Source organism: Cyclopterus lumpus, chromosome 25 (genome assembly GCF_009769545.1).
Source record: "Cyclopterus lumpus isolate fCycLum1 chromosome 25, fCycLum1.pri, whole genome shotgun sequence".
Classification (NCBI taxonomy): domain Eukaryota; kingdom Metazoa; phylum Chordata; class Actinopteri; order Perciformes; family Cyclopteridae; genus Cyclopterus; species Cyclopterus lumpus.
The window spans coordinates 2064854-2077253 of record NC_046990.1 but is presented as its reverse complement, the minus strand read 5'-3'; the positions used below and the strand labels follow the sequence as shown (position 1 = coordinate 2077253).

General features: G+C 43.6%; 1 protein-coding gene across 2 annotated transcripts; it reads left to right on the top strand.

Moving 5' to 3' along the window:
- Nucleotides 1-9961, top strand: LOC117728029 (heterogeneous nuclear ribonucleoprotein L-like). 2 transcript variants are annotated; one of them, XM_034528693.1, is made up of 14 exons: nt 1-135; nt 1300-1415; nt 1643-1880; nt 2534-2619; nt 2999-3095; nt 3360-3432; nt 6417-6449; nt 7201-7272; nt 7421-7668; nt 7941-8062; nt 8302-8503; nt 8626-8683; nt 8820-8936; nt 9387-9961. In XM_034528693.1, exons 1-14 carry the CDS (start codon nt 58-60, stop codon nt 9443-9445), a joined length of 1599 nt encoding a protein of 532 aa, XP_034384584.1. In that variant the 5' UTR covers nt 1-57; the 3' UTR covers nt 9446-9961. The 2 variants fall into 2 exon arrangements, with proteins under 2 accessions (XP_034384584.1, XP_034384585.1); XM_034528694.1 differs by having other exon boundaries at nt 8820-8930; nt 9387-9931.
- Nucleotides 9962-12400: the final 2439 nt, after the last annotated feature.

The following is a 12400-nucleotide window of genomic DNA, read 5'->3' as shown; positions in this document are numbered from 1 at the left end:
CTTTTCCGTCCATTTCAGCTTAGCGTCACTACCACCATCCTTTTTAACCGGGACAACATGGCTACTGCAGCGAGCCGTTACTACAGCGAGGACGGCCGGGCAACGAAACGACAGAAAACCGACGGAATGGCCACGGTGAGTCGTGTGCGCGCGAGCCGCACTGGAAGATTACTGCAAGTTACGGAACGAACACGCGCGGCTCTGCCTGGTTTAATTCGCATTCATTCAGATGCGCGTTTGGCAAAAAAAAAAAAAAAAGTGTCACGACGCGTCACATGTAATTTTAGTGTGAAAGCTTTGTCGTGTTTTCTCAGCTTTGTCACGTAATTACACACTCGGGCCTCATAACGACTCCCCCTGAAACACTATCCGCACATATACCTACACTCTGCGGCCCGGTGGGCTCGTTTGAGGCGGGTGCCCCGACTGGGCCTCGCCTGAGCCCGGCTTTGTTCTAGTAGTTAGCTGCACGGTAGCAGTTAGCTACATGCTAGCCTCGAGCTAACCGCTCCACATTGTGGTAACGAGGCTGGCTAGCATCCGACCAGCCGCTCGTTCACGCGGGGAAACATTTTATCGTGACGTGTAGGGTTAAAGAAACCAACATACATTTTGTTTTGTTGGCGAAAAGAGTATTAAATGAAACATTAAAACACTGCGCGGCGATTAGCTACCCCTTCCCCCTCCGCTGCAACCTACGGGCAATTAGCATGTTTTGAGGTCAATATGGGACAAATTATAAGCAATAGCATCTGTAATCTCCACCTATCCAGAGGTGGAAAAAGTATTCCGAGTAAAAGTAACCACCACACTTTGGAAACGGTAATAAAAACAAGCAACTGCATTAAGTGTTCGCTTGTCTAAAGTAGAAGAACTCCTAAGTAGTCCAACGGTCCCTGCCCAAGTTGTACTATTACATACTGTTTATGTTGCATTGTACTATATATGAGTATAGTGTTGCTAAAGTACTACTGTTCAGAAAACACTTAATCCTCCAGTTTACGGTTCACATGTTTTTCACTGAAGGGGAAAAAATAAAGCGAATTACAACGGTATTACATGTGTTTGAGAGAAGTATGAAGTTTCATAGCTGGGAAATATTCACGTTGCTTGTACTTAAGTAAATGTACTTGATTACATTTCACTCCACCTATATACACAATCCATATCCATCCTGGTGTTGGAGGGGAACAGACGACACGATTGCATCAGAGAGGGCTCCGAAACATGTGTGCACTTCAGATAAGTAAATATTTAAACGGAACATGTCTGGTAATTCACTAGTTTTCTCCGTCACAGGGATACGAAGACCCACACAAGACCCTTCCATCTGTTGTGGTGCATGTCCGGGGGCTGGTGGACGGTGTTACAGAGGCTGATTTGGTCGAGGCCCTGCAAGAATTTGGAGCAATCAGGTAGAGGAAGAGAGCGGCTCCATTTGTGTTGGGAAAAACTATGTTAAAAAAGAACCTGGATTCTTAGCATGGCACCAATCATGTTGGGTTTAGTCCGGTCGTGACTTTCAACCTTTTACCAAGATATGACGTTACAAGTACAATTGTAAAAAGCAGCTTGCCACAATTGTGACCCAGTTGAGTTAACTGCATCTGCCTCCTCATCTAACCACTTTTTTTTTTTTAAGCTATGTGGTGGTGATGCCCAAGAAACGGCAGGCGCTGGTGGAGTACGAAGACATGAACGGGTCGTCCACATCGGTGACCTATGCTGCAGACAACCAAGTATACATCGCCGGCCACCCAGCCTTCATCAACTACTCTACGAGCCAGAAGATCTCCAGGCCGGGAGACTCCGATGACTCTAGAAGTGTCAACAATGTTCTCCTGCTCACCATCATGAACCCCATCTACCCCATCACCTCGGTAAATGCACATATTTGTACTAGAATTGTGTTGCTTTATCGCTTTTTGTGCCTGTAATGTTTTTAATTCAAACGGAATAGTGGCAGCAGTGTGAGGGCTCCTACAATGTCCAAGGTGACCTCTTCGGATGGCCCAAACCCCCACATAAAATGTACAAGTAAAGCTCAAAAGTGGGTGGCAACGGCGACTTTTTTGGAACCTGAAGTGTCCATATTTGGACAAATAAGTGGAGCTGGGGAAAAGCAAGGCTTGGTGGGGCAGGTCCTATTACATAGGCTAAGTTAGGTGCTAGCTTTGTTCGACAGGTGCGTTCATAATTCTCATTAGCAGCCTTGGTATAAATTGGGATTCTGAATTTTTGCTCGCAAAAACTAAGCTTCTTACCAGAAAGAATAAACGTTCATCTCTTGTTTTTTGGTAAATCTATCTCTGTGTATGAATTTTAAAAGCAATTCATTGTTTAATTAAGACGGGTGAGGTATAAAATAAATCATATTAGCTAGAGAGACCTAAACCGTTTTTCGGAGCAGGGTGTCGATATGTTTAATTCTGCTTTAATGTTGGGACTTTTAACATGGAGTGTCTGAGCGTATTCACATGATTTTGAGAGCCAGCCTCAATAAGGCTTTTTTCCACCCCATATATTTTCACAGGACGTCCTCTACACCATCTGCAACAACTGTGGGCCCGTTCAAAGAATCGTCATCTTCAGGAAGAACGGCGTCCAAGCGATGGTTGAATATCCTTTTTTCCACCTGTGCTATTTGACAACAAATCTAATTAGTTTTGTAGGAGCAACCTTGTCTGGTGGGTTTTGTCAGTTTGAAACACCTGTTCTCTGGTACAAACCTGTTCTAGAGTAATGATAAAACTCTTCATCATAGTGAACTGGTGATTGTCTGGCGGTGTCAAGAGGCACATGCATACTTTTTTTTATGCAGTTGGAGACAACCAACAAAAGCACTGCACACTGCTGTTTCCTCATTTGAAAAAATACTCAACCATTTGTGCTCGAAACTGTCATATCTCTTTTGTGGCTTTTGGTCGTCTAAATCTTCCTTCCTGTCGTAAAGATAAACTTGGTACTTCCCCGTTTTGTCCTTGACTCCTGTCCTTACGTTCGACTCTGTGCAAAGCGCCCAGCGGGCCAAGGCGTCGCTCAACGGAGCAGACATATACTCTGGCTGCTGCACCCTGAAGATCGAGTACGCAAAGGTAAAGCTGCAATGCACCGCCAGTGTTACTTGACGAGATGGGCGTGGTGGACGCGGAATAACACACACCTGCACAATACCATGCATCCAACACCATAGCTACGCTTGGAATGTTCCCTGCAATGCAAGCTTTACAAAGGCGTAATGTTTATTGCTACCAAAACACTTCTTCCAAAAATCCATATATTACTCTAAATGTGTTCGCCAGGTTGAACTTTTAGTTTGTATCTTTTTGCTTGTATTCATATAAGTTGTGTCTCCTCAGCCCACTCGTCTGAATGTGTTCAAGAATGACCAAGACACCTGGGACTACACAAACCCCAACCTTGGAGGCCCAGGTAAAACATCCAACACACTCCCACTGGCTTTGTAGCTGTGACGTTAAGCATCCTTGCTGCTACTGTGGGATGTCAGCAACACTCTTCATTGATAATGCCACTAAATGGATTTAAATTGTGTCCAATATGCTGATATGTAGTGTTTTTCTTTTTGGGAAGAACTTGTGTGGCATTATGACTGAAGTGTTGCTCTTGGTCTTACTCTTTGTAGTGCTTCGTACTTTTCGATAACGTTTTTATGCCGGTTTGGGGGAAAAGCAGGGGCGCGATGAGAACAATATTCAGGTTGGATTACTCAAAATAATCCAGCTGTAGAAATTTGTGGTCACTTATCATTTTGCCATGAGATGTAAAAATGAATACCCACAATTCCAGTTCCATACTTTTGTGTTAAAGAGCTTTGCAGTGTGGCCGGGATGGCAGGAACACATTCGCAGACAGAAAGATGACATTACTCTTAAGCAGGTTGTACATCGCGCCTGGAAACAATACGCTCTTCATAGCTTCTTTTTTTGTTTTGTTCACACAAAAACAATGTAGCGACATATTATTTTACAGGACTGCATGTTCAGTTCCAGCACCTGAGCTGTAGTTACTGCACATTGGAATGGCATGAGGCTCCATTGCAGCAGAGTTTTGCTTGTCGTTTACAAGATGGTGTCGTTGTCTGAGCGATTGTTTTGATTACCGAGTTGAATATGCAAGTGTTTTTTTAACCAGCATTTACTGTTCCTGCCTTCCTGACTACACCACTAAGCATTGCGTTAACTTAAAGTAAAAAATGTTAGCAACGGTATCTTTTTAACTGTTACGGAAATATGTATTTCAACTTTGACTTTAAAGACGGTCACTGAAGACTGATCCTGGTCTTTTCCACTGTCTAACTTCTACCTTTTTTAAAAAAATTCTCCCATTTTTAAGTTGTGTTTTTTTTTTTTAACATCCTAAACTCGAGCATGTGTGGTCAGAGAACCGGCTCAAATGAGTTTGACATAAAACAAAAGAGCGGTTAGCCAGACTCAAACTGGCAGCCTTATTTTGAAGTGCGATTTGTCTGAGTAGTGAGGGCAGAGGCAAGGACCAGCATCGGTAAACAGAACATCTGCAACATCATGTAACTCTTACCTCCTCCTGATAAATCGGTGATATCAGCAAGTCCAAAAACATGCACAGGACAGAGAGGCTGATACATGCTGACAACATCACCACTCCGCAACCACCATCTCAAGTATCCACTTCTTCAGTGAGGACACAGCCACTATCATACAGAGGGCCAACTGTCCCCCGAGACACGAGGGACAAACTACAAGACACCATCCATTCAACACGCCGGTGTAGGACTGATATACCACTCATTCCTCGTCTCCGCATTCCAGCACAAGAGAAGAGCCACTTCTAAAGGGTGGTGTTGGGGAGGGGGGTGTTGGGCACTGAGCTACACTTGGAGCCCGTCCCCATTTTCGAGACACAAGCGAATGACACATTGAAAGCAGGCCAAAGCTTGCATCTACAACCCCACCACCCCCCCCACTGTCTACACCAAACGGAGACTGATACCACAGAAGACACTGCATCCACCCAAACAGAAGGTAGAGACTGACATCTCAGTCCAACCGACTGACTGCATACTGATACTAACCAGTCGTCATTTGCAAAAGCCTCGGCCCTTCCTGTACTGTTTTGGGCTACGTTGTTGACACCAAAAACCCATTCAAGCAACACACTCGCTGGCGCCTGCACCAACTGATCCAATAGATGACTCGCACCCTCGAATCAAGCTGTAGCCAGCCACATTGGAGTCAACACAAGACAACTGATGAAGATGAGACACTGCTGACAACACCATCAAGCACACTCTGGGCCTTTTGTGTGGAGTTCAGCTTTTCTCTTGCTCTTTCTCCTCATCTCTCAATCTGTTTCTTCCTACATGCATCCCTGTACAGCTATCCCTTCTTTTCCTTTTCTTTTGTGCAGTTTTTTTCTTCTTTATTCTAAAGTCTAGAACCTGTGTAACGCCTTCCATGTGATGCAGGTTTGGCAATTTGCGGCTAAGAGGGGCCAGCTTCCCAACTGAACTGTGCTCTATGGCAGCCTCAAGGCCTCCCAGTGGGCGCTAAGCGGACTATTCCAAAAAAAAGGGACAAAACGGACAAACGGCCGGACAACCAACCAACCAATGGGCGTTTCAGCTTGATAAAACCAGGGACTCGATCCTGCGGTGGAGAGTTGTTTCCCTCCCCAAAAGAGGAAATGGATAAGTGTGGGATGGATGGAATGAATTGAGTGGTGGAACTGCTGCAGCAAATATCTCCCTCCCCACTGTTTGTAAGCATGCAGTAAGTAAATCGAGACCCTCTCCGGGGAACATAACTGCACAGCACCACATGACCCCAACGCCCCAGCACCCAACATCGCCACACAAGACTGACATGACTCCATTTCTCGCACCCTCCCTCCCCCCACCCTCTCATACAGGCTTAATCTGTCTCTTTCTGGAAGAGGGTGTTGGTCGGGGTTCTGTCGGAGCTGGCGTTTTTTTCTAATGTCACTCAAACCTGCTGTATGTCTGTTCACTGTCATGTCTCGTCCCAGGAATCATCTATACGTGCTTCCCCCAGCTTTTTGGGGGGGAATTAAATCATGCTTTTAATCCGAGGGAGTGGGTGTGAACTTGATATGACTTCATGTCTGATGTGCTTGGGCCATGACCAACCCTGTTCATTGCAAAGAAGAGAGCGTGGGTGTCCCAACGCTTCCTACAGAAGCTTGTTGCCAAATCGCTTTTTAGATTCTGTAAGAGCCCGGTTGATCGCCCGCTGAAGTGCCAAGCCATCCACAAGTTTAATAAAAAACACAATGGTTTTACAGAACTCTTCTGACATTCTAACCGGGGTAATTTCACATTTGCCCGAGGGAGGAAAAGAATGATCTACTTTTTTTTTTTTTTTATTCTGATTGTGTATGACTATTGTGTCCCTGTACAGATGGTGATGGAGATGGCAATGGGAGCAATTCAGGTTTGTGTGAGCGTACAGACCTTTACACTTTGGATAAGCTTGACAAATGGCTAAATGGATTGATTTTTGTTATTATATTTAGGATAAGCAATATGCTTCTGCCTATGCCTTTTCAGTCCTATTGTGTACACGCTTTATTTATTGTGTGTGTGATGACTGAATTAAACAGTACTACTATTTTCTTGCCTGTTTCACCTCCTAGATCAGCATCCACAGCCATGTTTGCCATCCCCCCCCCCCCATTTCACTTTATATTCTAATGGTTTACAGGTCCTTTCCATAGAACCTAAAACCAGTCTTGCCATCTTACATCCCCACACCTCTCTTCCCAATTCCCTCCCTACAGATTCTTGATTGTTATCTCTCTGGAGTGTAGCGGGGGTCAGCGCAGCGTCATATTATATTAATGGCGTGCAGAGCGGCGACCATTAGCCAATAGGGACACACATGCACAGTCGGCCCTATAAACAAAGCACAGAAGCTCAGCTTGCAACTGTAACTGCTGAGGCATCACTCCACTATCTTTACAGAGATAGTTATCAGCTATTTCATTTTCAAAGAATTTTAGGAACGTTACCCATGACAAATTATTTATTTACATTATGGTGTGATGGCCCATGTCAAATTCCGTCATACCATACTGTAAATGCTCAGGCATACCATTGTCTTTTCTTTTTCTCTCTTTATTGAACACCTTTTTTTTCTTTTTCTACCCTTTTCCTGAACTCTTCTTTTGTCTTCCTGATCTCAGAGGATGTCAATGCCAACCCCAACAAGCGCCAGAGACAGCCTGCTCTGCTGGGCGACCACCCTCCAGAGTACGGTAAGGCTCTTCAGAGGAACGAGAACTGTCTTCTACACTCCGGAAGTTTAAAAGGACTTCTGTTTTTGATTATTAAACTTGAAGTATTTTCCTGTATAAACTGTTTTTGTTTTTTTAAGCTGACTTATTTGATGGCCTCATTCTTCAGGTGGTGGCTACCACGGCTACGATGAGAGCTACGGTTCCCCGCCCTACGAGGGTCGCCGCATGGGTCCACCAATGAGGGGGCGCGGAGGAAGAAGCTATGGGCCGGGCTACGGTCCCCCTCCCCCCCCTCCTGGCGAGTACGGTGGCCACGCCGAATCTCCAGTTGTCATGTTATATGGTTTGGAGCCCGTCAAGATGAACGCCGACCGCGTCTTCAATATCTTTTGCCTCTACGGCAACGTGGAGCGGGTCAGTACCTGGACAGTCGAGGTGTCGATTAGTGCTGGGAAGGGGAAGGAGAGGCTGAACCCAAGTAATATTATGGGGCAATGATTGTTTAAAAAGAGAAATCTTCTTGACTGACAAGGGAATATTAACAGAAAATAGAATAGTAGTGACATTGTTGGAACTTTGTCCTCCCCATAACCACTTACCCCAAGCCATTGCCTCAAACTCAACAGATTTGTCTTTAATGTCTCTTAAGGGCACTGGTCAATCCTGTCTTGTGTCCCCCTCCACAGGTGAAGTTCATGAAGAGTAAGCCCGGGGCAGCCATGGTGGAAATGGGAGACTGCTATGCAGTGGACCGCTCCATCACTCACCTCAACAACAACTTTCTCTTCGGCCAGAGACTGAATGTGTGGTGAGTTCATCCCGTCCAGTCCCAAGGAGATTAAACCTACTGGTCTTATTCCAGAAATGTATGGGTCAGGCCAAACAAACTGCTAAAGGAGGAAATAACTTGTGTACTGGCAACTCCTTGGGAAGTAAGTGGGGTAAAAGTCTGCACAACAACCGCTAATATACTCTTAATAATATACAGTCCCTTTTGTTAGGGCATGAGATGGCAATGCTCTAACGTATAATCATCCTTTCCTGCAGCGTATCCAAGCAGCAAGCCATTGTACCTGGTCAGTGCTACGAGCTGGACGACGGCTCAAGCAGTTTCAAGGACTTCCACGGCTCCAGGAACAACCGGTTCACCTCGCCGGAGCAGGCGGCCAAAAACCGCATCCAGCACCCGAGTAACGTGTTGCACTTCTTCAACGCCCAGCCAGACGTCACGCCAGAGATTTTCAATCAGGTCTGTAGAAAGTGTGTGTGTGTGGAAAGTATTTTGAAAGGAAGCTTTGGCGGTGCAAATAAAGTGGTTGGACACACAGTCCCTAATAATAATAATAATAATACATGTTGTGTTCTTTACAGATTTGTGATGAGATCGGTGTCAAGAGCCCCGTCAACGTCAAAATGTTCACAGGCAAGAGTAAGCTGCTTTTGATTCTGCTTAATGGGGATATGCTTTGTTTGATAGCTGTATCACATAAACTAAACGAAGCACTGCACATGGATATGTTTTTGTTTCTTGAACGTGTGGTGTAATTGTGACTCCTAACCACCAGGTGGCGCAGCCCCCAGCGACCGCAGTGCCTCTGGTCTGCTGGAGTGGGAGTCGATCAATGATGCCATGGAGGCCCTGGCCTTGATGAACCACTACCAGATGAAAAATGCAGGTACGGGTAAGACACCGAAACTGTTCCCATGAACCCTGATGCCTACTCTAACTGCTGAGCTCCATTCAGACAGAAGTGTTGTTAGACAGGATTTTACTACTCTGGAATCTTATTTAACCAAGTAAATTCATGCTCATCAAGTACTGTACTTTTAGGTAGGTGTACTGTACTAGTATTTCTATTTTATGTAACCATATGCTTATTCTTCAGTGTGTTGTACATGGCTAGTGGAGTAAAAATGACTGACTTTTGCTTAAGTACAGCACTTATGTCTAATTAAAATTAATCATGGAGGGCTCTGTGTATTTAGTTGTCTATTTACAGCCTAAAAAGCCAGAACAAAATGAATGAACAGAGAAGCTGAATGGGAAGGAAGAATAATTCCTCTCCGGGTGCCGTTTCTCGAAGCCTCACTCGTGTGTGTGTGTGTGTGTCTCTCTCTCCCCCTCCCTCCAGCCGGCCCTTACCCGTACACCCTCAAGCTGTGCTTCTCCACCGTTCAGCACGCCAACTGAGCCATGAAGACAAAGATCGGCCCACCATTCCCATGTTCACATGTACTTAGACCACGTCTGCTTGTAACACGCCTGGAGGAATTAGATTTTCAAAAACGCTTCCAAAAATCCTGTGGCACATTTTCACAATGCATTTGATTCATAAAGTGGAAGCTCCTCGTATTTGGTCTATTAAGCGGATCTAACGGACATAAAACAAGTCTAGATATTTATGCCCCAGATGTGTTTCTAGAGTATCAGTACCCGTGTGTCTTCAATATTAAGTTGTCCTTTTTACTTTTTGTATTATGCTTCTACAGTGACATGAAAGTGTTTGAACGATTTGGTTTTATGCTCTGGAGGTTCAGCGGCAGTGGACAACATGCTTTTGTAAAAGAGTTGTCTTTTATTATTATTATAGCTTCCCTTTGTTCTTTTGTTTTAATTGATGCCCATTCAGTTCTGCGTTTCCGTGTCAGATGTGCAGATGGAGAATTGTTTTGTTCTAAGAAAATAAAAAAATATAAATCAATTTAATCTTGTGTTTATTCTGCTGTGTTTCCTGTCTGTCCAGTCGATGTTCTGAAAGCAGGAAGTAGCTGCGCCAAGTAGATACTCTGAGCTGATCACAAGTATAGACTTGTGTCAAGTGTGCAACAACTACCTGGTAATGAGGATCTGGACTTTTCCTCTATATCCCAAAAAGTCAAATATTCAATTCAGTTCATTTTTTATTACAAACTCCCCTCAGAGGGTTTTACAATCTGTACACATGACATCCCTGACCTTTGACCTCACATCGGATCAGGAAAAACTCCCCAAAAATAACCTTTGACAGCGAAAAAAGGGAAGAAACCTTCAGGAGAGCAACAGAGGAGGATCCCTCTCCCCGGATGGACAGAAGAATAGATGTCATGTGTACAGAATGAACAGCATTTACAAAGTTACATAAACACATACATGAATATGACAATGTATGAATGGAACTCCAATCCATGAAACAGAAGGAGGTAGAGAGGAGGGGGGGCGGGGCATCAGCAGGGCCAACGCGGGAGGCCGGCTCACCAGGCATCAGACACCTCCAGGTCCAATGGACCCTATGAGACGTGAAGTCACAACGACTCCGGGGAGGAAGCAGAGTTAATAAGGTGCAATGGAGAGATGTAAATTCATCCATAAGGAGAGAGAGAAGAGGAGAGAGGTGCTCAGTGTATCCTAAAACATCCCCCAGCAGCCTATAAGCCTATAGCAGCATATCAAGGGGCTGGACCAGGGCAAACCTGATTCAGCCCTAACTATAAGCACTATTAAAGAGGAAAGTCTTAAGTCTATTCTTGAATGAGGTGACTGTGTCTGCCTCCCGGACTGAAAGTGGAAGCTGGTTTCATAAAAGAGGAGCTTGATAACTGAAGGCTCTGGCTCCCATCCTACTTTTTAGGACTCTAGGAACCACAAGTAGCCCCGCATTTAGTGAGCGCAGCTCTCTAGTGGGGCAATATGGTACTACAAGCTCCTTAAGATATGATGGTGCATCACCAATCAAGGCTTTGTAGGTGAGGAGAAGAATTTTAAATGTGATTCTTGATTTTACAGGGAGCCAGTGCAGAGCTGTTGATCCAACGACCTGCATGACCGTGAACTTCTTGATCTGATGGAGTAGGACGCAGAAGGTTTCCATTCACACGCATATCAAATGAGCTATCGCTGCCAAAGACTTCTCTGAAATGGATTTTTAAAACTGAACTGGCTGAATATATGGAAAGCTATGATTTGTAATAATTTTGTGAACATGACTTGCAGCTTCTCAAAAAAAATGTTTATGGTTGGACCGGATTTGCCCCAATTCTCTAGAATATGGTGATCTGTATGTGTGATAAGACCAGATAAAGTGAGGATGTTCAAAATATAAAACATTAATTTTATATAACAAATGCTCTAAAAATGAACAAGATGGTTAGTGACCTTTTTGTCTTGTCATCATTCATATCTACACAAACAATGTACAATGTGTCCATAATTAAATTGTTTACGTGAGACCAAAGTTCTTCACAGCTAGCCTCTTGATTTTGACTTTATAGTTGCTCAATCGGGAGACCATGTAAAAGTATATTAAGTGTTTTATGTCATTATTAAACACTTTTGCTGTATTAATTACAGATGATATGTGATATTTACGATTTTCCATAAAGATAAGACATCTATTTAGCTCAATGTGGAAATATTTTAAAAAGCATCTACCCATGTACATTTGTCTAAAACGGTTGCGTGAGAGGACCAGAACAAATGTGTTCTGTAGTCTAGTAACCAGAGTACTGATATGAATCCAAAGTGTTTCTGCTCAAATTCCACAACTAGATATACGTGTATACTATGATATATGATTGTATGTTCAAATATGTGAAGTAGTGTAGTTTTAAATTAAATCATGAACCAGCTAACCTGCAGTTACTGTAACATTCCCAAGGGTAGCAGCAGAGGACCGTTTATATATTATTTATTCCCTGGAAAAACGTCTTAATTTGTGTATTTGTAGGATATATATAATTTTGTATATTATACATTTTTTATATACCAATATTATATATCTTCTAGATATATTTCTATATATTATATTATGTTGGGGGGCCACTTCCCTCTCCGGCAAAAATAGTGCTGGTTCTGACCCAGTTAACAGATTTTTTTATTTACATATTTACACATATTTGGACAGTTATTATTCCTCCATATTGAGGAAAAGAGGCGTCCTAATGTGCTACAGTGGTCGGCGCTATATTATCAAAGGCTCACTGGCCTTAACGCCGCCTCAATTGTGTTTTTAAAGTTTCATCTGGATAAATAATTTTTTGTGTGGACGAATTGTTTTGATGTATTGAAATACCTGTGTTTGTAAATGTTATACAATGTAATTGTATCGCGCTTTTCTGGTCTTCCGCGTTTCTATAGACTAGGCTATATCATTCAATCCTAAAATATACT

Bases quoted from the DNA above. Each gene is read 5' to 3' on its own strand.
- LOC117728029 (XM_034528693.1), top strand. From the start codon at position 58: ATGGCTACTGCAGCGAGCCGTTACTACAGCGAGGACGGCCGGGCAACG. The intron at 8,063-8,301 runs GTGAGTTCATCC...CCTTTCCTGCAG, and splicing joins GGCCAGAGACTGAATGTGTG to CGTATCCAAGCAGCAAGCCA. The intron at 8,684-8,819 runs GTAAGCTGCTTT...CCTAACCACCAG, and splicing joins CAAAATGTTCACAGGCAAGA to GTGGCGCAGCCCCCAGCGAC.